The sequence below is a fragment of the Lucilia cuprina genome, chromosome 6 (genome assembly GCF_022045245.1).
Source record: "Lucilia cuprina isolate Lc7/37 chromosome 6, ASM2204524v1, whole genome shotgun sequence".
NCBI lineage: Eukaryota > Metazoa > Arthropoda > Insecta > Diptera > Calliphoridae > Lucilia > Lucilia cuprina.
Genome location: NC_060954.1, coordinates 19,584,759 through 19,611,829, shown reverse-complemented (window position 1 = coordinate 19,611,829; position 27,071 = coordinate 19,584,759). Strand labels below are relative to the sequence as shown.

The 27,071-nt window shown below is 29.5% G+C and overlaps 1 protein-coding gene across 5 annotated transcripts in view; it reads left to right on the top strand.

Moving 5' to 3' along the window:
• The first annotated feature begins 2,290 nt into the window (after positions 1-2,290).
• LOC111677490 (RNA-binding protein fusilli) overlaps positions 2,291-27,071 on the top strand; it is a 71,000-nt gene continuing 46,219 nt past the window's right edge. Inside the window, exons 1-2 of one of the 5 annotated variants that reach the window (XM_023438613.2) lie at positions 2,291-2,886; positions 21,538-21,982. In XM_023438613.2, coding sequence (XP_023294381.2) covers positions 21,854-21,982 — 129 coding nt within the window. In that variant the 5' untranslated portion in view covers positions 2,291-2,886; positions 21,538-21,853. Of the gene's footprint in view, positions 2,887-8,080; positions 8,416-15,974; positions 16,123-21,537; positions 21,983-27,071 lie in introns of those variants that run through there. The other 4 variants (XM_023438612.2, XM_046954900.1, XM_046954899.1 and 1 more) reach the window with 4 other exon arrangements.

Here is a 27,071-nt window from a genome sequence, read left to right as displayed (position 1 = left end):
GAAGCTCGTAGAAGCACAGCCACTGAGGCAATGTGTGGAATCTTAGGAATAGATCCTCTACATTTACACTTTAAATGAAACACCTTAAGAACGTAAATTGGGCTTAACCAAAATGGTCAACTTAAAGTTAATGAAACTGGCTACTCTTCGCTTATTAGAGATTTTATATATATGAAAAACCAAGTTCTATACTAGACTTGATGACCCTCAGGTACAAATCAACTTAAATGATTTGGTATGTCAACTAAACCACATTTAATTTTTGTAATAAGTGTAGGGTATTATATGGTCGGCCTCGCCCTACTATAATTTCTTACTTGTTTTTTCTTGTAATCATCTTTTCTCTTCGCATCTTTCATTAGCTTCTAATCTCTACCTATAGCGATGTCTGTGTTTATCGCTAATACAGACCCTCTCATTAGCTCTTGAATGCGGATAGAAGTTCTCTTGGAGTCTGAGAGACTCCAGGCGGTTATTACGTTACTTTCTCGGATTCTAAAATATTCCATATAGGAACTAAGTTCTTGTTCCAAATCGGCTCAAATAACCCTTCTAGTTCTTAAGAAATATTTTAGGAGTTTCGAAAACTACGGTTAGGTAATAAAGATACTATATTGGATTCTCAGAGACTTCAGGTAGGTGATAACGTAACTTTTTGTGTTCCAAATTTACATAAATAGAACTCAGAACACAAGAAATTCGATCATTTTTACAAAAATTGAAAATTTATCCTACACCACTATAGTGGGCAGAGTATTATGCGTTTGTGCTGAAGTTTGTAACACCCAAAAATATTGGTCCTAGACCCACCTTAAAGTATACCAATCGGCTCAGAATCACTTTCTGAGTCGATTTAGCTATGTCCGTCCGTCTGTCTGTGTGTCCATGTAAACCTTGTGTGCACGCTACAGGTCGCAATTTTCAAGGTAATTTGATGAAATTTGGCACATAATCTTCTTTTGGTTCAAGGACGCTATTGAAAATGGTTGAAATCGGTCCATTATTTCTCCTAGCCCCCATATAACCGTACCCCCCGAATCGGACCTTTAGGCTCACAATGTTTTATAATATCATCAAAAATCAAAAAAAAAAAAAAATTATAGAACAATAAATGACAATACTAATTTTTATAGAAATCGGGCCTCATTTGACCCAAGCCCCCATACAAACTCCCCTTCAGAAAATGACTTGAAGGTCAAAATTAACTTATAATTACTAATAAAACGATCAAAATCTACATAAATGACTTTGAAGTAGACGTAAATTCATTTACCAAAATTTATAAGGATAGGCCCATATTTACACCTTCTCCCCTATGAGCCCTCTTGTAGAAAATCTCTTTTTTGTCAACAATAAGTAAAAAATTTCACAATAAAACAAATTATATGCTTTATATAAAAAAATCCACAATTTTAACATACTGACTGTTGTAGGGTATCATATGGTCGGCAATGTCCGACTACAAATTCATACTTGTTTTTTGTATTCTTGATCCCATTGAATTTTGGTATTTTTGGGTTGTAAAACAATTTTGAGTTTTAATCCAGATATATCGTTAATGTGCTTATTTTATAATAATTTTTATAAATAAAAAGCTTTAAAGAATTCTTTTTTAATACAATTCAGTACGTAAAAGTTCAATCCTTTAAAAGTATACTTTGGTTTTTTAAATTTGTTGGCCTGTTTTATCGACGTATGCGGTGAGTTTTATTTCGAAAACTGATAACATATAGCTATCTGGATTCCAATTTTGTTTCCTGAAAGATTTCCTCTATTAGAATAAGAGTCGACTTGCCTAAATTCTCGCGCCGAATAAAACGTTGATGGATTAAAACTACATTTTATAAAAGAACTACCAAATTTACAAATTTGTAAAAACCGGTAAATTTTATCGCAAAGTCATTTAAACAATCGGATTTTCCTGCACTAACTAGTTCTTTGCACGTTCAGGTGTAAGTCGATAAACTGCAATTGGAATGATTTTGAATTCACCACACTTTTATGAAACTCAACACTTCAATTCAATTGAGTTTTTACAAATGTACAATGTGTGGGAGCAAGAGAACAAGTAAGATATTTAAAAGTAAATCTTATCTCAAAATAATAAATTCAAATACCACTACCAATGCAATCAAAAGTATCTGTGTAAGCTTTTATACGTGTTGCTCATATCTATGCCTAGCTCGGGTCTGTAAAATCGTAAACATGTATGCGAACAGGTAGCAGCAAGTCAGTGAGTTAATGAGTTTAGACTTTGGTTTGCTCGAATAGGTTTTTCAGTTAATCAAGAGAATTCGTGAAGTTGTTTTCACTTACTAAACTCAGTGTCTGTGTGAATATCGGAAAATGTTTAACAGATAGATACTTGATTGCAAATTAAATTAACCAAAATTAAAAAAGAGTTATTAAAATTATTATTCGAAAACAAAAAACGTCATCTTTAACAAATACACACAGTTATAGTTAAAGAATAATTTATTTAATTTTATTATTCAAATCGTATATACAAATTAAAACGTGGTCTAAAGACCTATAAAACACAAATAAGTAATTAATGAGTATCAGCAAAATGATATTCAAAATTGTTTTTAATTAGAGGAAAAGAGAAGAAAAATTAAAATAAATTACCAATTTTTATGGTTTAATATAAAAAATATTCGTTTAAAAACAAGTTTAAAATAATAATTAAAGGAATCAAATAGTGGTGGTATTGTGTGTATCTGAATGTGGAAAAAACCCCTGTGTAACAATTAACAAGAGGATCTACAAGTGCAGACCAGGTTTATGGTTTTCAATTCAACAAAAACAAAATAAAAGTTACGAGAGAAAATAACAATTTCAAAGAATCTTCACAGAGGAACGGGGGCAGAACGCTGAACTGAACAGGTACGTACGTAGGCAGTTATTTTGTTAATATACTCGACATCGTCGTTATTGTTTTTGTATTGTCTTTAGTATTTTTATGGTCAATACAGAAAAGTCAGTTATTATAGCACCACTGATCCGTGAGAGTAATATCCAAGAGCATGAGAACGAAAGCATCAGGTTGTATTACGGTGTTGCAAGTGTTGCGCGGGGTTTATTGGCAGTTACGAGTACATTGTCTATTGTCATCCATATAACCATCCACCTCTCTTTTATTGTTGTTTATCATTCTCTACACTTCCACTCGTATCTAAGATCTTTTTACATTTGGTTGTTGTTTATTCCTCTGACTTTGTGAGCATGTGTTCGTATGTGTATCTATGAGGCAAACTCAGGTAAAATTGTACATTTTCTTGAATTGTTTATTATGAGTGCGTGTTTGCTATAAGACACCGATTGACACCACCACTTTACTACATCGTATTGTTCCCGTCTTTGCTCTTTTCCAACTCATTTGAAATGAGCGTAACATTAAAATTACTTTTGGTTAATGTTGTATAAAGTAGAGATGGACGCATGATTCAAGCGTGATTGAGTATTCAATTTCATTACATCGCGTGACTTTATTTAAAAAAATGTATACATTTACAATAAGTAAAATGTTAAAAAACAGTATCGATTCATAGATGCACCTTCTAACCAATATTAAAAAAATGTTTTCAATGTTTGTGAGAATTAGTTCATAATTATACCATTTTTATACCCTACACCACTTTAGTGGGTAGTGGGTATATACCCTATATTGGGTTTGTGCTGATGTTTGTCCTATACCCACCTTAAAGTATACCAATCGGCTTAGAATCATTTTCTGAGTCGATTAAGCTATGTCCGTCCGTCTGGCTTGTTGTCCATGTAAACCTTGTGCGCAAGGTACAGGCCACAATTTTCAAGATAATTGGATGAAATTTGGCACACACGCTTCTTTTGGCCCAAGGATGAAGCCTTGGTTAGTTTTATAGAACATTGAATGACACTACCGATTTTTGTAATGATCGGGCTTCATTTGACTTACAAACTCCCCTTCAGAAAAATGACTTAAAGATCAAAATTCACTTACAAACACTAATAACACTTTTAAATTATACATAAATAACTTTGAATAGACTTAACTCCCCATAGCAACATTTATAAGGATATTTTGCCCTACTCCCCTTTGAGCCCTCACTTTTTTTTGTCAAAAAAAGTAAAAATATTCCGAAATAAAGTTAAAAAACAAACCAAATGCTTTATTTTTTAAATAATCCCCATTTTTAACATACTGACTGGTGTAGGGTGTCATATGGTCGGCTACGCCCGACTATACATTCATACTTGTTTTAACTAAACTTTATTGCGATCAAAAGTCATATTAATAAATTTCCAGCTGATGCGGAAAAGCAGACTCCAATACCATGTTTCCACGATCAGTTGAATAACTTAATTCGGGCTCTGAATGACGATAGCCAATTAACCCCTTTCAACGACACATTCGTAAATCTTTTTGGCGGTTTATGATCATGTTGTTTTTCTTTTTGGAATATTAGACCTGGTTTACACTAGGAAACTTTTTTTGGGAAACTTTTGATTTTTGTGTTTCCCTCACACAGATGTCAACCACCTCTCTCACACACAAAATCAAAAGTTTCTCATCAAAAGTTTCCCAGTGTGAGCCATGTCTTAGAGTGTGTGTATGATATTTGCTTTTTTGTGATTTTATTTTTTATTTGTTTTAAATCAAAGAAAACAAACAACTGATTACGATAAATACCGATAAAAATTAGAGATGACACTCATTCATTTGCAATTCGTACGTAATTCAAACTGAAAATTGAATTTTATGTAGAGATTGAATGGAGAATGAGAGCGTATTTATATTTACCTGTCATGACATAGGATCTCATCGATCGTGGCACCCATCCTACGCAAATAGATTGAACTTTCTTGATGAGATTGGTTTCCGTTACATTACCTTAAGCCTAGAATAAAATTAATGCCAATGATATGACCGCGAGTAACATTCATCAACAATAACATATACGTATGTTATTGTTGATGTCAAGGCTCTTATCTCGAACGTGATAAGGACAAAATGTAATATCAATTCTACTCACTGCCTTTTATTAATCTGTTGAGTTGATTTGAGTTCCTGGACCCGAGGGTATTCGGAAAATTTTTCTTCTGATCAAGTCAGTTCCGAAATTTGTACATTTAGCCACTTCTATTTTAAATCATTTCTTTTCACGAAGAGAAATTTTGAAATTATTTACTCGTTTTGCCATCACCGATATTGTTGTTAAGTATTATTTTGCTGTAGTTTTAATTCTCATTACATTTCTGATTTTTTTAAGGGTAAAGATTTGTATCTTTACCTGGCATATGAGCAGACAAGTCATGAAAACAATTATTGGTTGTTATTTATACCGTAAAAGTACTAAAATTACAATAGTGATTAACAACAATATAAGGAATACGAATTAATTCAGCTGATCCATATTTGAGAATTACACCGCATACTCGTGTAAAGAGAACCCCGTAAGTAACTAGGACTGGTCTAAAAACAATTGAAATATATAAAAAACTTGATCCATTTATGGAACAATGGACATTAAATAAGACTACTAAACTGATCATTTACTGCAATAATGATCCCAGGAGAATAGTTTGGGGATTACCTAAATGTATCATGTACTCCAATTATTTTAGCAGGTTTGGGCATTCGAATATATGTAATAGTAAAATCTGGTCAACGGATAATTTATTGTTGAAGATTTAATGATCTGCAATGAAACGATTTTGTATTTTTTAAGAGTTTAGCATGTCATATTAAATATTGCCGAATTATAGCCCAATGTTCTTAAATCTATTATCCAATTATAACAAAATGTTTATACATGTTTTATGAGCAATAATGCCCTAAGTCGATTTCACTCACCTGTCTGTCCACCCCACCTGCACTACTACAAATCTTAATCCTTTTATTAACGAATGTAACAATGATTCAGCAGTATTAAAAATATTACAAAAACACAACAACATCATCATCTAATCATTATCTGTATCTCTAATCCCCTTTCTCTTCCTCTCTCATGTCTGACTTTTCTCTACTTAACTCATAAAATGTACAAATGTTTAATAAAAGAAATCACTCCGTTATCTTTGATTTTATATCACTTTTACGGTATTTTAATGTGTCTAGTTCGTTACATTCGTACTTTAGAAAATTGTTAACAAAATAAAAGAAAAAAAGTGAAAAGAGCAAAACAAAACAAATGAAAAATTCATAATACTAGGTAGTAAGTAGTCTGAAATGCTATTGTGCGTGAAGATATTTTACAACAAATCCAAAAAAACAAAACAACATTTTACACTTTAAGTACGAAATTGTACAAACATACACAATCGCATGAACATATACTCAGATATATGTATAGTAAATACATACGTGTACAACAACTGTCATTGAGTAAAATACAAATTGTGGTGAAGAGATAAATTTTAACTCAGGTGAGTTAACTGTTTGTTTGATCAATTGGTGTTGCCAAAGCGGATTAAATTTTAGTGTAATTATTTCTGATATTATTTTTGGAATATTAGATAAGAATTCAATTTTACTATTACATTGGGGGACTAGTTGGGATATTGAGTTTCCTTTCTTTTAGTTTCATTACCCTGTGAATCCAATTTCCTTTTTGAGATAAGCGACCGATATTTTTTAACAAATTTATTTAAATTGACATTTCTTTGAGATAACAGACCCTTGCCTGTTGTGAAGTCTCTCAGACTGTAATGTACATATATTTCAGGGCTTCTAATGTACATAAGAGGTGTTCAAAATATCGATTGTTCTTGGTATCTAAAACTATTTGATTTGAATTTAATGTGCACATGTCCCCGTTATATCTTGCAACTTATAGCCATTTGTGTGTCATAATTTTTGACAGTTTATATTTCTGGTATTCGATCGGGTACATCTTTTATTAATTTATTTACTACAGCATTTCGAACCTATGGCTCTCTAAAATAGAGCCCAATATCGATGTATTTTGTTGGTTGGGATGCCCGCTTCTATGACTGCACATGTATTAAGTTGTCCTTTTAAGCGCGCTAGACTTAGTACAGTCGAGAATTCTATATAACGCATCAAATAGTTAAGGATTTGCTGAAGAGAATATTAAAGGTCTTGTTAATAGTCTACAGTACAAATGCACTTTCGGAATTAGACGAGTAAGTTTTAAGTAACCAAAAGCATATTGTTAAAAATGGTGAAAATCGGACTCGATATAAGGAGATCTTCTGAAGCCAATCAGTTTATTACTGACATATAAACTGATATGCAAATAGAGTTAGTCATTATCTTTCGATAATTACTTTAAAAACACAAAATGTAGGATATCACCTGGTCGGTCATATTCGACTATAGCGTATAAGATATAAATAGTTAGTAATAAGAATAATAATATTTGGACAACAAAGAGCGTATAAATATTAAATGAAAAGAGAGTGAGACTAGATATCAACAAGTGGTAAAAACTAATGAGTGGAGCATTTAACTCGCAGTGCTGGCTGGACTTAACTGATATTTGTTGCTCTACTCGCAACACAGAAAACCCATACTAAAGCAAACACCTGGTTAGATGAGTTGTGGTAAGTTGTTGGTATTTACTACGTGTGTTGTCTGAGTGAATGAATGAACGGACGAACGAACGAATGACAGAATCAACAAAAGAAACACGATTTCTGTTTGGAATCGAATCAACACAGAACTGAATACAACTCAAAAAATACAATAAAAAAGAAACTCACAAAAAAGCGAAATAATAAAATTATAGGTATAAAGGAGAAATAATACAATAATCATCATATTTGGCTGATTGTTCAGGTTTTCATACACACGGGAAACCACTAATCAGTTGCTGTTTTACCATCAACCGGAGAGCGCGACTAAACGGATAAAAATTTAAAACTTTAAAAATTTAAGAAAACTTGGTTTAAAATTTTATTTGATTGTTAAAAAAACATACAATATTTAAGTCTTAAACGTTTAACGTTTTAAGCTTAAAAAAAGCTAAAAGAAAAATAAATAAAATATACGAAAAGCAAAAAAAAAAAAAAAAAACTGTTGAATATTTATTTTAAAAATAACAACAACTTTTTCAGTGTTTTTTAATATATATATTTTCTACTTTATTAATTTAATAAAACTACAAAAAAGATAAAAAAGTGCAATAAACAAATAATTTTAAATTTGTTAAAACAAAAACAAAAAAAATAATAAATAATAAAAAAATAAGATACGAAACGCAGACATTTTGTTGTAGAGTGAAAATTTTTTAGATAAATTTCGTAAAAAAAAAGTAAACGAAAGTTTTCTACTGCTTACTGTTATGGTAATTTGTTATTTGTGTTACAAAGTGGTGTAATTATTTACAACCTGTTAGGGAGGCATCAAACTTGGACTTTGTGGAAAATCTGGAAAAGTAAATATAGAAAAACCTGCTGTTTACACTACACGTAAGTTGAAATAACCAATTTCAGATACATTATCAAACATGCCACTTACATACCTACATACATATGTATCTACTAGTGTTTAGCGAATAAATGATAAAATTCACAAAAACAAAAATACAGAAAAACGATATTACAAGTGTCAGCTGAACTGATAGACAATCAGACCGAGCACAGCCTTAATAATACTACTACATACACTCCTCTACCATAAATTATAAATAAATATGTATGCAGTTCCCCCTTTTAGACAAAACAAAAATACCATTGACTGCCATTGTTTAACACATTTACCTGTTGCATGCAACAAGTGTACAACAACAGCTAGAAAAACTATGCAAAATAATAATGCAATGTAAAGAATGCATGCGTAAATTTGCGAGAGTCAGAGAGCATGAGCAACGTATATGTACAATTTGTTGTTGTAATGTCTCCCCTCCCCTACAATTATATTTACATATCGAAAAGGAATTGAGCAAATATAGTTGCTTATTGCAAATTATCAATCCAAATTGTTTTAATGTGCCACCAAGTAATTGTTATATATGACCACAACAACTTTAAGATATAAAATCTTAAATTTATAAATGAAAAAAAATCTAAAAGAAAATGTTGTTAAAGAAAAATCTACAAAAACAAAATCATCATTTCACAAAAAAAAAGAGTTTCGTTTGTGCTACGAAGTGAAAACAATTTACAGTTAAAAACGAAAGAAACGGCAATAAAAAACACGTTAAGACGACCACAGAGAACAAAACAAGAAATACACTCACATTCATACACACAGATACAAAAAGTATTTTTCAGATTTCAGTTAGCTGTGCTCTTCTTAGATCTTTTCTTTCTTGTCATCAACATTTTTGTTGATGATTTTCTAAATGGGTTTTCTTCGAAATAATAATTATCATACTTGCCAGATTGCTAAATGGAAAGTCGTTAAAATGTTGAAAAGAAATTCCCAAATTAAAATCTGATACAAGTCTAAAAACATTTTTGCAAAACATCGAATATTGGGTATTCGATCCGATCCTGCTATATCCATTAGTCTGTTCAAAACAATATGTTTATTAGTTGGAATTTTGTTTTCAGAAGTTATAGAATACAATCTTAATCACTACCTGGGTAAAAAACTGTTTAACAATAGACAATCCTCACATACCGCAATGAGAAAAGCAATGTTCAATGCACCGTTTTCAAAATATATCTCGATTCCCGAAATAACCAAAAGGAAAAAAAAAACTGATTAATAGTTCTTACATCGACCATTTTGATTTCTCCAAATTAAAAAAGAATCCTCGAGCTCGAGGTCGATAAATAAAGGAAAAACTTTATTCGTCTTTCTGGTGATTCTCAGATGTTACACGATGTCGTTTACAGTTGGAATTGCATTTTCTAAAATTACAATAACAGTAGTAGCTATTGATGGGATTACTTGCAATGAGTTTATCTTGAACTTTGGTGTTCCAGAGTTTTGAACCCTCTTTCAAATCCTTTTTGATATTTTCTTAAAGGATTTATAACCAGACGCTTTTAACAGTCATTTGTTGTAATCGGGCGCAGATCCTGATTGTAATAGTTCTCAGAATTTATAGAATATTGCATTGAGGAAAGCAATGTTCAATCGTTGTTGGTACTGTGCAACGTTATTAAAATTTATCTCGATTACAGTTGGAACTGAATTCTGAGTGTTAAGTTCTTCCCCGTAATAAACGTAGGGAGAGAACATGAGTTGTCTTAATTATCAGAGCTTTGTTCTCTCTAGAACTGGACGTACCTATCTATAATATCATTCAGATGGGATACGATGTTATTTGCAGTTGTGACTGTATTTTCTTTGGAAATCCAGTGTTCCAGAGTTTTGTTCTCTCTTTCAAATTATTTTGGATATTTACTTCATTCATTTGCGAATATTGGTGATCTATGTCACTCGTATTGATTTCACCATATATCACATAGTTTAATGCCTTCAACTGTCTAGATTCAATATGGTCGCGGTAATTGGATCATGTTAATTTAAATGGACTTTAATTTTTCAAAAACTTCACATCTTCTACTCTCTTCGATTTTACTTATTTTCAAGAAAAAGTCTTAGATCAAAATATTTTGTCATACAAAAATTATACTCAATTAATAAATCGAAGTGGTTTCACTTTTAAAGAATGAGTCGAATACTTTAGAGCTCAAGCCAAGTCTGTAAATATTAAATTCTCTAGCACACTGCCATTTACCCAATTATTAGCAAAACAAGGAAGGAATAAACTGCTTAATATTCTATTGCAGACTTTAAATTTTGACTGAATCCCATACTTTTTCAGGAGGAAAACATTTGGTTTATTCATGTATCGCTTAGCTGACAATCTTTTTCGAATAAGATTCGGATGGTTCTGGAACGAAGAACCAATTGACGTGAGACTAGTGTAAATTTAGTCTTGAATTTTGCCTTAAGTTGACTTTGAGTAATAATTTCACATGTTTGTCAAATCAAATAGCACAACAAAGCAACGAAAAAATTTATAAAGTCTGAATTTCCCACAAGTTTCAATGTTTTGATATATAAACCATACTGATCCACGAGTCATTTAAAAACAATACATCCTTATTGAAAATCTAATATCTTAGTCTGAAGGCGTCTGACGACATAAAAATTTGGCATACTTCAAGTACTCTCAGCAACTGCACGATTGTAAATTTTTATATGGAGTTTGACAAACGTGCGGTTTAAGCTTGTATACAAGTCTATGTACTGTAAACAATGATCAGCTGGGCTTGTAATGTCACCTTATATTCATTACACCCTGAACTGTCTGTTCCAAAAACTTACAAAAAAATTTTAGAGAAAAACTCTTTTTTTTATTTTTTTTATTTTGAATAAATTTAATAAAATTTGTTGACTTACGTTCTTTCCGACATCGTAGAAAAAAATAGAAAGTTTCGGGAAGTTGAAAATTGAATTAAAAGAATAATATAAGTCATTGCGGACTTTTGGTGTTTTTAAGATGGAATAAGCCACATAGACTTTTTACCATCAAATCCACACACCAGCAATACTTTTAGCCGCACTGAATATGATTAAAAAGAATCGAAAATTAAATAAATTATGTGATTAATTTTGGCAGATTATTGTTAATTTTTAGCAAACTTTTACTTAATTAAGACTTTTTTTCTAGTCAATAGGTCAATTTCAATTTATAAACCTTCACCGCAAAGTCAGTCTGGCAACAGTGATGATGATCATCATTGGATTTTTTGTTTTCTTCCAAATACTGACTTCTTGTTCGTCTTCTTCTTCGTTTAATCGTGTTGTTGTTTTATTATTATTTACTTTTTTTGTTTCTTCTTCTTCTTTTAGTTTTTATTGTTGCTAAAATACGAAAAAAGAAAAAAACGTTAAAAACTTGTTAAACTGCTGTTTGCTGCCAAACTTGTGAACATATTTCTATAAACATGAGTGTGTGTGTGTTTGTATGTTTTTTTGTTGTGGCCAATTTAAAAAAAAAGAAAAACAAAACTACCACAATAGCAACAACAAGATTCCATATAAAATGTTAATAATATTAAATACAAATACAACAACAATTTAAATATTATATGTTGTTATTATTTTTATTATTTGTTAATTTTATTGTTTGTAAATAAATAATAATGCAATTGATTCAAGTTGAGCTTACGGTATAAAATAATAATGATAATACTAACAACAACAACATGAATACTAAATAAAAATAATCGTATGGAAATTATCAAAAACAAGTTAATACACAACTGTTGCATGCAACAGCATACGCATGTGTAAATAAAATAACAACTTTAATATTTAACAGTGTTGCCAATGGTAGAATTTTAGTTTGTATTCCTTAAGAAATCCTTTTTAATAAAAAAATTGTTTTAGATTTACTACCTTTTTTAAATGTTGCAAACATTAAGAAAAGAGAATAATCTAATTAATGCATTATTTAAGAGGATGAATACCAACTAATAGTTAATTTATTTTGATTTGTGATTTTAAATAAAAGCTTTTTTATAAACAACATTAATTGTGTTGTTAATAAAAATTTCGATACCGGAAATACTCCTATTGACACATTTAAATAGAAGAAAGATAGATTAATACTATTAATAATACAACAACTTGATTTTCTATTTCAAATTTGAAAATAAGTTAATTTGATTGTATATGTACAGTGGTGGTAATAATAAGAGGACATGAACGAAATATTTAATTATTTTTTGTTACCCTTAAACTTTTTTAAAGGACTATGTATGTATGTATGTATGTATGTATGTATGTATGTATGTATGTATGTATGTATGTATGTATGTATGTATGTATGTATGTATGTATGTATGTATGTATGTATGTATGTATGTATGTATGTATTTATGTATGTATGTATGTATGTATGTATGTATGTATGTATGTATGTATGTATGTATGTATGTATGTATGTATGTATGTATGTATGTATGTATGTATGTATGTATGTATGTATGTATAAGTTTGCCCTTTCGTTTGAAATTTTTCAAATACATTTTTCCGACCCAGCTATTTCAAGTTCTTATAGATACAATAGTCTATTTAACTATGTTCATCTGAGTAAGTCAATGTTTAAGTGAGACCCTGACTTTTCGGCTTTATTTGACGGTGGTACTTTTGCAACCACATGGTGAATTGTAAGACGACATACCACCTCTACTTTGTGTCACACAAAGAGCACGCAGACGACAATATTTGTACATGTTGTATCCACAAGCACATTGCTTAAGCAATATAATCTCTAGATATAGCTGCCCGTAGCTTAAAAAACATCACTTCTGTTTACAACCACACAGATAGGATGATATCTTTCGGTGATTACACCTTGAGACGCAAGCGAAATACAAGCCCGCCATATAAACCAAGTTCTGTGAAAAGTCTGGGATGAACACAGTAATCCCTGAACATACGTTGTCAAGGAACTGCCTTTTATGAGATATCTTACGTACATTATCACTCAACCTAGCACACTTTTCCGATATCCAACAGATTTATTGAGAAAAAAACCATTCGACACTTTTACTCTAGAGAGACCTATATTCATTCATTCATTCATACACTTGATACCAACTCATACTAAATCATCTGTGGGGTATCAGTTTCGAACCCAGCTCAAATCCTTCAAATGAAAGGCCGAGTTTGCATTATCAAGGTAGCATGACCTGTAGAAATTACGCATTCTCTAGAGCATAAAAAGACGGCGTAAGTTTTCATCTGAAAGTTTAGAGTGAATTTTTACTTAGTAGCGCCGTGTATACATAGCTTAAGAACCTTTGGATCAACTTACTTCAGATATTTATTGTTTTCCTAATATTACACAAAGAAATTTGCCTATGAGAAAGACTAATCTAAGATCATACTTTTTTAAATATTTTTAACATATACTTGCTCACAAGAACTCATTATACTTACTTTTATGGTCAAAACTGTATTTCGTTTCTTTTTTTCTAAAATCCAATTTATATGGTTATGCCGAAATGAAACCAGTTTATTAATATTCTGTAGTTTTACTAATTCATATATAATTGTTTTAAAATTTTGACAACTGAACACAAATATTATTGTGTATTACTAAGAAATGGTATATTAAAACTAAATATATATTAGTATACATATTAGATCATAAAATAGTTAAACTACCTGCTGTAAACATTAAAATATAGTAAATATTTTGCCTATGGTTCCACTTGTCCTTGGATTTTTATTTTAAAATCTGTGTAATATTTTCAAATTGTTTAAAACAAAAACTTGTTTAAAGATTTTACAGTTTTTAGTTTAAGTGATTAATAAGAATTATTTTAATTAGGGTTTACATAGTATTTCACCTTTGTTAATGTCAGATATATGGTGTATAACAGGTATTTTTTTTAATTGAAACAAAAAAACTAGAAACATTAAAATAATTTGCTGCAGTTTATTGGAATGAAACAATTCTTATGAAAATTTGAAGAGTTATACTTCGTTCACACGATGATATTTTTCGTCATTAACTCTCTTATTCTTAATTCAACCCCCAATTACGAATTGATTTACATGATTTGCCATATAAAATATCAGCTCCGAATTACGAATGAATGAATGTCATGTCTAATTCTTATCGTTTATTTGTCATCATCGACAGTTTGTTTTTTGTTTGTTGGAGACAAATAAAGAATGGAAAATATGTTTATAAATTATTTTGTTGAAATAATGGTACAAATGTATTTTTGTATCAAGCAAACATATGTATCAAAAAAAAAAAAAAACCAAAAATTAATGAAAAAAGAAACATCATGGCGGTGAACTGTCAAATGAAAGTGTCGTGGAAACGTGTTAATTGCCTATTGTCATTCAGAAGCCGAATTAAGTAATTCCACTCTTCGTGTAAACTTGGTCTTAGATTTATATTTTTTTTGCGTTTTAATTAGGATGGCGGTGCGTTGAGCACTCATATTGTCAGGTTATCACACGTTTGCCCAGAGAAACCCCCTACTTTCATATAGAAAGTTGGAGCATCCAGACTTAATTTCATCAAAAGTTTTGTTGGTCTCCACCAGAAATAAGTTTTAGAGTTTTAATGGTCTCCACCAGTATATATTTGATTTTAAATGGTCTCCACCAGTAAAAAAAATAACCTCAATCTGAGGTAAAACGAAAGCACGCGTTTAATGAAGAGTAATGCATTAAATAAGTCCTGGAGCATAAGTCTGACTGTCCTTAAGAAATAAAAACGAAGACGCCAGAGAGGTTCCCTTACTCAGACCTGAATTACAATTGTAGATTTATAATAGATGTAAGGTTCTTCTCTAACGACTTTTACGTTTTATAATAAAATTAATCTTAAAAAAAATACTGAATCGTTTTATGGGACCTAGACCCCTCTAGAGTTTCATATAATTACTTATATGTTTTTCAATAGATTATCCATTTTATTACACAATTTTAATTTGATTTTATATAAAATTTATTTTAATGTTATATCAAATTATCATTTCATATTTAGTCTTATTAAATCTGTAATTTCATAAATAACAATTATTACTACTTATAGATATTAAATTTATTCCCTTCACTAGTAAATCATAATAATAATGAATCAAATTATAACATAAATTGCTATTCCAACTAAAATTAAATCTTTAGCATACACTCATAAATAAAATATTAGTAAAAAAATGTTTGTTATATTTATAATATATTATTAGATTTAAACCTAAAAAATCCTTAATAATTATGCTCATCACTGTTTTAAAAACTATATACCAAAAATATCAACTCTGATTAGTCCGTCCACTTTCCTCGCTGTCAGATTATCTGTTTTATTTTGACAAACTTGTTTCTTTATTCTTAATATTTAAAGTAAAATAAACAAATTTAATAAGTTGTTAAATTTTCTCTGAGAAATTTTTTTCCCCGTTTATTGCAAAATTTACTCAATTAATTCCCGGAGTGTAGTGTTATTTTTTTAAAAGATTTATTGTTTTTTTTATTTTATTAAAAATAAATACTTATTTACAGTGAACTTAGGACAAAGTATTTTAATTATTTTTAAATTTATCTTAGTTATTGAAAAAAAGTTAATGAAATAATTACAATTAATTCATTATGAATGCGCTGGTCTTCAAATTATCTACTCAATTTTTTCTCTAGAAAAAAATTCTAACGAGGCTGTTGTTTTTAAGTCCATTGTTTTATTGGTGAGACAATTAGATGTAAAAAATTAATTGTTGCAAAGATAAAAATTTATATTCTTATGAGCAAATTGCAATAAGTGTTTAAAATATGTTTCTTGTAAAATCATCAGACTGACTTTAGGATTTACAGGTGTTGTGGAAAATTTGTAAACAGTCTCTACTATGGGAGATTATTTTAAGTGATTTTAGTGATGAATTTTCGCTTTACTTTGACGTTTTGAAGAAAACACAAATGAGGTAAAATTTTCGTCTCATGTTAGGAGAGACGATACCCCAGGAAATAGAAGATATATCTAAGCAATATAAACGCATTATGCAAAAATCTTTAAGAGATCTCAAAGAATTAACATGATATGAAAGAGGTTAAACTAAAGTCAAGGTCCTATCAGCCTTTTAATTATACATTTTGAAAAAGTCTGCCTTCTGTATATGTTATAAATTTTATAAAAGTCTACTAGAATCTAATAAATCTTTAAAAGATCTCCTAGAATTAACATAATACGACAAAGTTTAAACTTTTTCAAAAAAGTCAAGGTCCCATCAGTCAAAGAATTAATATGATATGACAGAGGTTAAACTTTTAGTAAAAAGTCAAGGTTCTACCAGCCTTCTTACTACATTATACATTTTGGTCGAATTTGTGCTGTTATAAAGTTTCTTTGAACCTTATATAAAGGTTCCAATTCAACCTTAATGTCAAGTTTTAGATTTTTGCCCAATAAGGCATTTGAAATTTCCGACTTTTTAATACTATCTTAAAAATCTTAGAACAAGTATCTTAAGTGAACATTTTTATATAAAAAGGTTTTAAGGAAGGGCTCTTAGAGATTAAGAAAGTGTTTTAATTCAATTTAATTGCAAATTTTTAAAGCTTTTAGAGGTTTAGAAACCGTTTCAATTGAACTTAAATGCCAATTTTTAGATTCTTACCCAACAAGGTTTTCGAAATCTACGATTTTTTAATCCTATCTTAAGAATCATTAAAGGTCTAATTTGAATAGAGCTTTCAGAGCTTTAGAAACCGTTTTAATTTAACCAAAATGCCAAGTTTTGGATTTTTGTGCAATATGGCTTCTGAAATTTCCGACTTTTCAATCCTATCTTAAGAATCTTAAAACAAATAACTTAAGTGAACATTTTTATATAAAAAAGGTTGGGTTGGGCTCTCAGAGGATAAGAAAAAGTTTTGATTTAACTTAAATGCCAAATTTTAAGGCTTTTAGAGGTTTAGAAACTATTCCGATTGAACTTAATTTTAGATGTTTGCCCAATAATGTTTCTGAAACCTCCGACTTTTCGATACCATCTTAAAAATACCTTTAACGAACATCTTTATTCCAAAAAGGTATAATTTGGAAAGGGCTTTCAGAGAAAGACCATTCAATTTCAACCCAAATGCCAAGTTTTGGATTTTTGTGCAAAATGGCTTCTGAAATTTACGGTTTTTCAATCCTATCTTTGGAATCTTAGAACAAATATCTTAAGTGAACATTTTTATATAAAAATGTATAACTCGGAGGTGCATTTCAAAAACGACTTCTTAACCTCTAGAGAAAACTTTACACCGTCGGTTCATATGGGAGATGGTACTTTTGTTCGAAACTTAAATCGTAAAACCATCTGTATTAAGATTCTGATACAGCCTTATTATTTCAATCTTAACTTTCTGATTAAAATGAAATGTTTATATAAAAAGGTATAATTCAGGGATGATTTAAAAACTGTACTGGTATCTCGTTAACTTTTCATATGGGAATTAAAAATAATTCCCTAAAACTAACATAAATTCAAAAACTAGGAAGTTCTTAAACAACATAATGTCCATGTTGCCGGAAATACTCAAAATGTTTTCAACAATTTAGTTTGTTGTAAATCCCAAAATACATAAGATCTCGCAGCAAAACCTTTATTATTATTTTGTCAATGTACAAAAAGGTTTAATTAGGGTCTTTTGAGTTTAAATAAGATCAAAAATGTTAAAACCAACAAATGCACTTTTATTTTTATTTTTAGTATTCATTTATTCACTTTAAAATATAAAAATAAGTAATTCACATATAAAGATTTTCTTTTAGTTTAAAAATTTTGTTTTTTTTTTTTGGTAATTTTAATGGTTTTCTTAACTTTTACCCTATGACCATTGAACGGTAACATCCGGACTAACTAACTGAAACGACAGTAGCAGTGGCGGTTTTCTTTTCTTAAATGAAATTTTCGTAATTTAAACACAAACACATGTGTTTGTTTCTTAATGATAAAATTATTACAAAATAATGAAAATAATAAAAATTTTAACTTAAATTTTAACATACTACACACACACACAAGTACTCGTAATTTAATTGTTAAAATGAAATTGTTTTTGTTTTTAGTATTTTATATCATTAACTGAAACTAAAAAAAATGAAGTGTTTGTTTTTATTTTCTTAAACATGCAAAAATCCCCCCAGAAAAAAAACGAACAAAATATAGAAATCATAAAGTCAAAAAGCATGAAAGATTTCGGTCTAAATAAAATGGAAGTGGAAAAAAGCATTTCTTTCTTTCTTTTTTTAACGTTCATAGTAATCATTCCGTTACCGCTATAAACTTTTGAAAAAATGTCATTAATTTACTTTACTCTTTTAGTTTTATGTATTTTTTGGGAATGAACATTAATCAGGTATTTTTTGGTGTCTGTGGCTTTTTTCTTTTATTATAGAAGAGTCTTTGTATAAGAGTTTTAATGTACCTGTTGCAGTGTTTTTTAAACTCGTCCCTGCAGTTTGCGGAGTCTATTGCAGTGATGATTTTATTCTAATATTTATATTTGTAAATTTATGGTTCCAGTTATGATTACATTACAATTGTACAAAAAAGTTAAAGAACTTTCTATGGTCCAAGTAAAAAATGTTTAAGGTTTTTAGATTACTTATAGACACTAAAGTGTTAACTAACCTCCTGCTAGATTACCTGTGTTAATAAAGTAAACAAATACTGCTAGAACTAATTCATTAGACCATAATAGAAAGTTAGTACAGTAGTTAGTATAATAGTTCATAGGCTTTTCAATAGACTATCTCATAGACGAATCAAAAAACAGCACAATGGACTAGTCTATAGTATATTGACTAATCAACATATTAGTCAAAAGTTAAATACATAGACTAGTCAGTATACTAGTTAATAAACTACTCCATAGTCAAAAGAGTACTCCATAGACTAGTAAGTAAACTATTTAATAAACTACTTCATAATTCCATAGATTGGTCAAAAGAGTACTCTTCAGACCAGTCCATAGACATGTCAATAGATTAGTCCATGTAGTACTCGATATACTACCATAGATTAGTCAACAGTCCACATACCAGTCAATAGATTAGTCCATAGACTAGGTGATAGATTAGTCGATATATCAGTCAATAGAGTATTCCTTAAACTAATCAATGTACCTGTTAATAGACTAGTCAATATACTAGCCAATAAACTAATCCATAGACTAGGCAATAGAACAGTTCATAAATTATTCAATAGACCAGTCCGTAGGCTAATCAATATACTAGTTTATAGACAATTTAATAAACGAAATCGTAGATTACTCAATAGACTTGTTAATAGACCAGTCGATAGACAATTATTCCATAGACTACTCAATAGAGTTGTTCTAAGACTACTTAATAGACAAGTTAATAGACTAGCCTATACACTAGACAAAGACTAGTCGATATACCAGGATTCGTATATATCTATAGACTTATAAATAGATTAGTAAAAGACCAGTTATTAGACTAGTCCATATACTAGACAATAGACTATTCCATAGACTAGTCGATATACCAGTTGATAGACTAATCAATAGAATAGTAAAAGACTAGTCAGTAATCAATAGACCAGTCTATATACTAGTCATTAGACTAATCATAAAACACTATAAAGACTAGTGAATAGACTTATCAATAGACGAGTTTACTGACTAGTTAATAGACCTGTCTACTGAATAGTCAATAGACCAATGTGTAGATTAGTTCATAGACCAATCTATATATTAATTCCATAGACTAGTCAATAGACTGATTCAAGACTAGTTGATACCCTAGTTCAGAGACTATTTAATAGACTAGTCCATGGTGTAGTCAATAGATCAGACAATTAAGTAGTCGATAGACTAATACTAGACAAGTTAATAGTCCAGTACATGGACCAGTCTATAATATAGTCCATAGATCAATCAATAGTCTAGTCGATATTCAATAGTCTTGTCTTTTTAATAGACTTGTCAAAAGAGTATTTCATAGATTGGTCCACAGAAATAGATTAGTCTAATAGACTAGTCCATAGACCATTAAATTGACTGGTTCAGAGATTAACACATAGTATATTTAAAAGACTAGTTCAAAGAGTAGTTAATATATATTGGCATATATTAGTCTAGACACTAGTAGGTAAATAGATCCATCAAAACTATATATTTTCAAATTATAGTTGACTAACAAAACTGACCTAAAGATATACATTTTTCGATCAAAAACTGCTGGGTAGTTGGTTGTAAGTTTATACTTCATTCTACTTTAATTTAAAGTATTGACGTTATAATTAAACAAGTAATCGACACTAACACGACAACAATATAAAGAAACAAATGCAATAAATAATTTTTTGTAAAATATACATTTATTTAAACATGTCGTCTAAATTACGTACTATTTATTTGTAGAGTTACAACAACTAAATAATTTCATAATTTTCATATAGATAGACTAAGCCATTCGGTTGTCTGACTTGCCCGATTAACCTATGCGCTTTTTGAGCTTGACCCTTGATCGTTGAACGTCATTGAAATGTATATATTATTCCAGTGGATATTTTTTGTGTATATTATTTTTTTAATTAGAAAATAACTTAATATAGTTTTTTTTGCTTATAAATTTAAATATTTATCGGTGTTTATAAAAATCTTAGAAATAATATGGTTAATATTAAGTAATTATGTTAAAGTTGAAGGAAAAGTACTTAAACAGTTTATGGAAATTGATATTTGTAATGCTATGTATACACTATTGTTAGTTAGATCTTACAATGTTGACAGAAAAATGTTAAAAAAATGTCTAACTACCGTGTCAATTTACAATTTTTGTCTTTGATTTTTCTGACAAAGTTTGAAAACAAAAATTGTAAGTTTACACGATTGTTTGACATTTTCTGACAACGTTGTAAGATCTGACAACAGCTTTAAGAGCATTGATTTGTTTTACAATTGGACGCAGTTTTCTAATTCACAGCAGTGTCTCTATGTTTCAGGAGATAACTGTTTACATATTAATTTCACATCGGTGTAGGGTAATAAGTCCGTCTTGACTAACTGTACTTTCTTAATTTCTTTGCAAAATTTATATATTATTCATTCATTAATCAAAGATTTTTTCTTTTTGTTTCTTTTAGATAATGCCAATATTACTACACGTACCAAATTTTCAATTGGTACAGCTTAGTACAAAATAACGGAAAATTTTTAACCGCAAAATTTATATCAAGAAAACTTATAAAATAAATAACAAATCTTTAAATGGATCAACAAATTTAAAATTGTAAAATTTATGCCTGACCAGAAAATTCCATACAACTTACTGACAAATTGTACATTTACAACTTGAAAATATAATTTAGGATTTAGTTAGCAGCTTGATTAATAAAAATTAAAAAAACTAAACAAAATTAAGTTTTTGCCACAAAAGAAATCCAATATAAAAACGACAAAATGCAGGTTCCCGAACATGTGGTGTCATTTTATGTGGCAACGTGTGGACAAAATGGACCCGGTTTGGGTTCAGACGAAAAAGAAATCATATTGCTGGTCTATGTGATATTAGAGGCAGCAACTGGACAGGTAAGTTATAGTTGTCTCAACTAAATTATATTACAATTTTCTATATAAACTTAATTATAGCTTTAAGTTGTTGTAAAGTGTTGTTTTTATTGTTATAATTTAGTTTGCTTAGGTCCGCCTTCTTTTGTATTTAACGCCATTGTTTTATTCTTTATAATTTTAATTATTTATTTGCAGCAACAAAATTATAAATATTTAACTATTAGTTACTAGGACGTCCCTTTCACATATGTACATACATTTTTCTTTTGTTTTTCCATTCGTTTTATGATTTCCAAAGTTTAAATTATAAAAGACCTATTTCATTTGAATGACTTTATTCAAAATGCATTTAATTTTTTTCTCTTGTTTGACAAATTTTCCATTTAGCGTTTTGTTATACATATTTATGAGTTTAAATGTTTTGCATAAAGACTTTTTAATTTTTTGAAAAAGAAATAAATTAATGCAAATTTCACATTTTATTGTGTATGATTTTTGTTTGTTAATTTAAATTAGATATTCCTTAGTTAAAACTATGCAGAGGTATTATAAACATTTTGCTACCAAAATTGTTTAAAAAGAAATGCTACTGATCTTTTGATTATAAAGAGTAGAGGATTAATAAAATTCGTTTTTAAGATACTGGAGAAAAACATTGGCATATTTATGAGGTTATAACATTTACAGTTTTAACGGCATAAACTTTTCTTGACGAATTGGTATAAACTGTAATACCTATATTGTGTTTGGCTATGGCCCAGTTAGAATTTTGGTCCTGGTTTGTGGCTTCAGTGTCAGATCCGTACTAGTATCTATTGAAGTCTAATAAAGCATGACATTACAGATCAATACTTAATTTGCAGTTCTAGTAACTTTAACAGAGCTGCTCTTTCTCCTAAGTAAACGATGCGATAGGTAAGAGTCTTATTATTTATATGTTCTATTTAGATCTCTGAGCAACATCCCGAAATAAAGCTGAACTAGATCATTAGTAAATAGACTGCTTTTTTAAATAAACAATTTTGAAATTTTACTTCGGAATACCTACTTTCTAGAATAGTTTTGGCAAACAAGGAAATAAACTAATAGGGCTGTATGTTAGGTTTGGTTCCAAGGAGGATTTGTATTACAATTAGAATATAGTGAAATTCAGTTATCTGGATATTTTTCCATAGCATTTTAAACCAGTATTATTAAAGTTGTTATAGGTCCATAAGTACATTTTAATATCATATTCATTCCTGGCTTCGACATCATTATACCCAAACACCAATATAGGGGGTTGGGGTTACCATGTGTTTCAGCTGATGTTTCTAAGACCCACATCCACATTAAAGTAAACCAATTGGCTCAGAATAACTTTTTGAGAATTATGTCTGACTGTTTGTCCGCTCGACTGTGTATCTTTGACAATCTTGTGCACACACTAAAGGTCTTTATATTTAAAGGGCCACGTCTTTTAAAAAGGATTGAAATCGATCTTTAATTTCACACAACCGTTCTCCCCAAATAGGGCATTGAAGCTCATACCTATGTTTAATGTGCTCGACACAACATAGTTTCTTACAAGTCTAAATGATACTACAGACTTTCGCTGTGAACGGGACATATCAAAATTCTTCGATTTATTGCCATGTGTTGACTCTTTTGAACTAGCTTTCTGACTATCTCTTAGTAATTTATAGCGTGGCGATTGACTTCCTCCTAGAACAATCACATGTTGAAATAGCTCCTTAACTGAGTGATCGGCCAGTTAGGGACTGCTTTCATGATTCTCCTTGCTAATCTGGTTCAAATTAACCGATTCTGCTACAATTTTCATACTTATTATGACAAGTTTTACAATATTGGTATTATTTATAATCGAGTCTGCAATTAACTCGATTATAATTAGAGAATCTTATCTAAGCAGATAATAAATATTTTATATCTCACCAACTTCCTTGTTTACACATACATTTTTAAGTTACCGAAATTATAGTTCCAACTAGCAAATCTATAGAATCCGGTATTAAATCTGAATTTATTTGTTTTCAACATAAGTCATAAATTTAATAAGACATAAATAATATTAATACATATTTAACAAACAAAATCATATATAGATATGTCTTTACATACATTTTTGTATTCATAGTTTTTGTTTTTTTTTTTTTTTTGCAATATTATAAAAATCTGCAAATTTTAAAAACGTGTTTTAAAAAACACAAAAAATAGGTTAAATAAAATTATCTATTAGCCATTTGCTTTTTTTACTATTTTTTCTTAATGACATTGATTGGACCTGTGCTTTTATATACATATTTATAGATGTTTTTTGATAACTGCTCCCAAGTAGTAGTAGAAAACACTTTTAATTTTATGCCAATATTATGACGAATGTTATCATATTGCTGAGGATACAGAGGATCTTGACATTGTTATGTCAAAATCTTCATATAATGTGTAATATGAAGACGAACAATATTATGACAACACGAATCATATTGAAGCAATATATACATGGTTGTCAGATCTTACATCGTTGGTAGAAAAAATGTTCTTAAAATGTCTAACAACATTGTGAAATTACAAGAATTGTCATAAAAAAGATTGACATTATTATGCCAAAGTGACAGACGAATCATATCACTGAAGCAATTATAAATGGTTGTTAGATCTTACAACGTTGGCAAAAAAGTTCGGAAAATGTCTAACAACCGTGTGAACTTAAAATTTTTGTCTTGCAACTTTGTCAAAAAGTTTGTCAGGCATCTAACAATCGTTTTATTTTGTTGGCAGATAAATGTTTTGTCTGCAAAGAAAAAACAACTGAACCTACAGCCATCTGAACTGACAACTTACCTGTTGCTAACTTTTTATTGTCAAAACATTATCATAACATTGTCAGATTTGACAAGGTTGTAAGATGTGACAACCGTGTTTACATAGCTGGAAGACCAAAAGGTATGTCAAAGTGACATGTTGTAATATTTATAAAATGTGTTAGATCTAGATCCGGTTCCTAACGCCAAAGACCCATTCACAGAGATAATTTATGTTTCCATATAGGATTTGTTATATAAAAAAAATTTTGTGCAAAAACTGACCTTGAGAGTGGATGAATGATATATGGCCGAAGATTAATATGTTTTCAACACGTGTTGAGATGATGGATAATACCATTTTTGGCAGTCAGACACATTAACACCCAAATTTATATAACACAATTTTAATTCTTAGATTCATATTTAATCTTAAACTACTGACAAAAATAGACTTTGTATCTATTAATAAAAAAAGATTTAAACAAATTATAAAAATATGCAGTAGTTTAATAACTGATATTGTATTTTTTAGCTTGAAACAATAACAATAAAATGCTAACATCAATACAAATCTATAAAATATTATTTAAATGAATTTTATAATAAATACATAAACACAAATTTGTTGAAACATTTTGTTTCTGTTTCTTTTTTTTGGTTTTATTACTGCAAAATATATAGATTTTGCATACATTTTTGCGAAGAAATCGTCGCCGCCACACACATGATAAAAAATTATAATGATTAGATTTTTGTGAAATTTTCCACAAATTCCGCATATTTATAAAACGTTGCTCGGCATCTTTATAAAATAACAAAAACTACAAAATTAACCATTATTGTCTGTCTGTCTATCTTTCTTTCTATTTTATTTTATCTTTATGCTGGTTTTCTTCACTTCATCTAGAGGGGGATTGTGAAATGTGACCCAAAGGTCAACGACTTAAAAATATGTATTTATGAACAAAACTAAATTTCAAATTAACAAACAAATCACCGATAAAACTTTGCTTTCAATAAGTCTTTCGATTTATAATGTATGTTTCTATTTTGTTTGACATATAGGCTATTCCATTGTGAAGTGCAAATTTTCAAATGAAACTTAAATGTTTACTATTAAAATGTTTCATAAAAAAAAACTTTTTGTCAGAAGATCCTTTGGGAATGGAAAATTTTCTCTTTAAAATATGATTCATTGAACAGAATTTTGTTTAAAACTAATGAATCTAAAATTGTCAGTTTCTACTTTTTATTTTTTTTAAACATCGTGGAATGTCCCATATTCCCTACACGGAAATGTGAATCCCCTACAGATTATTTTTTTTAATTATTAAATCTGCATAAACTTTTTTTAAATAATTTATTACATTTTATTTCTTGTTTTTTCCAATTTTTTTATTTGTTTGTTTCAAACTTCGTTTTGTTTGAAAAGTCATTATTTGATTTCATCTTCAAACTCTTATTTTTTGGTTACGTATGAATATTAGGGTGAATGGAATGGTAGATCTTTGCAAATACATGAGAACATCGTAGTAATTTAAAGCAAATTTCTGAATTCGCTCTATAGTCTAATCTATAGGCCAGTCTAAAGTCTAGTCTAAAGTTTAATCTGTAGTCTAGATTATAGTCTAGACTGTAGCTAGTCTATAGTCTAGCCTATAGTCTAGTCAATAGTCCAGCCTATAGTCTAGTCTATAGTCTAGTCTATAGTCTAGTCTATAGTCTAGTTTATAGTCTAGTCTATAGTCTAGTCTATAGTCTATCCTATAGTCTAGTCTATAGTCTAGTCTATAGTCTAGTCTATAGTTTAGTCTATAGTCTAGTCTATAGTCTAGTCTATAGTCTAGTCTATAGTCTAGTCTATAGTCTAGTGTATAGTCTAGTGTATAGTCTAGTCTATAGTCTAGTCTAGTCCACATTCTAATCTGTAGTCTTGTCTTTAGTCTAGATGATAGTCTAGTCTATAGTCTAGTATATAGTCTTGTCTATAGTCTAGTCTAGTCTATAGTCTAGTCTATAGTCTAGTCTATAGTCTAGTCTATAGTCTAGTCTATAGTCTAGTCTGTAGACTAGTCTATAGTCTAGTCTATAGTCTAGTCTATAGTCTAGTCTATAGTCTAGTCTATAGTCTAGTCTATAGTCTAGTATATAGTCTAGTCTATAGTCTAGTATATAATCTAGTCTATAGTGTAGTCTATAGTCTAATCTATAGTCAAGTGAATATTCTAGTCTATAGTCTTGTCTATAGAAATATTAAACGTATTTTTCGTGACATACGGTCAGCAATACTTCAAAGGTTT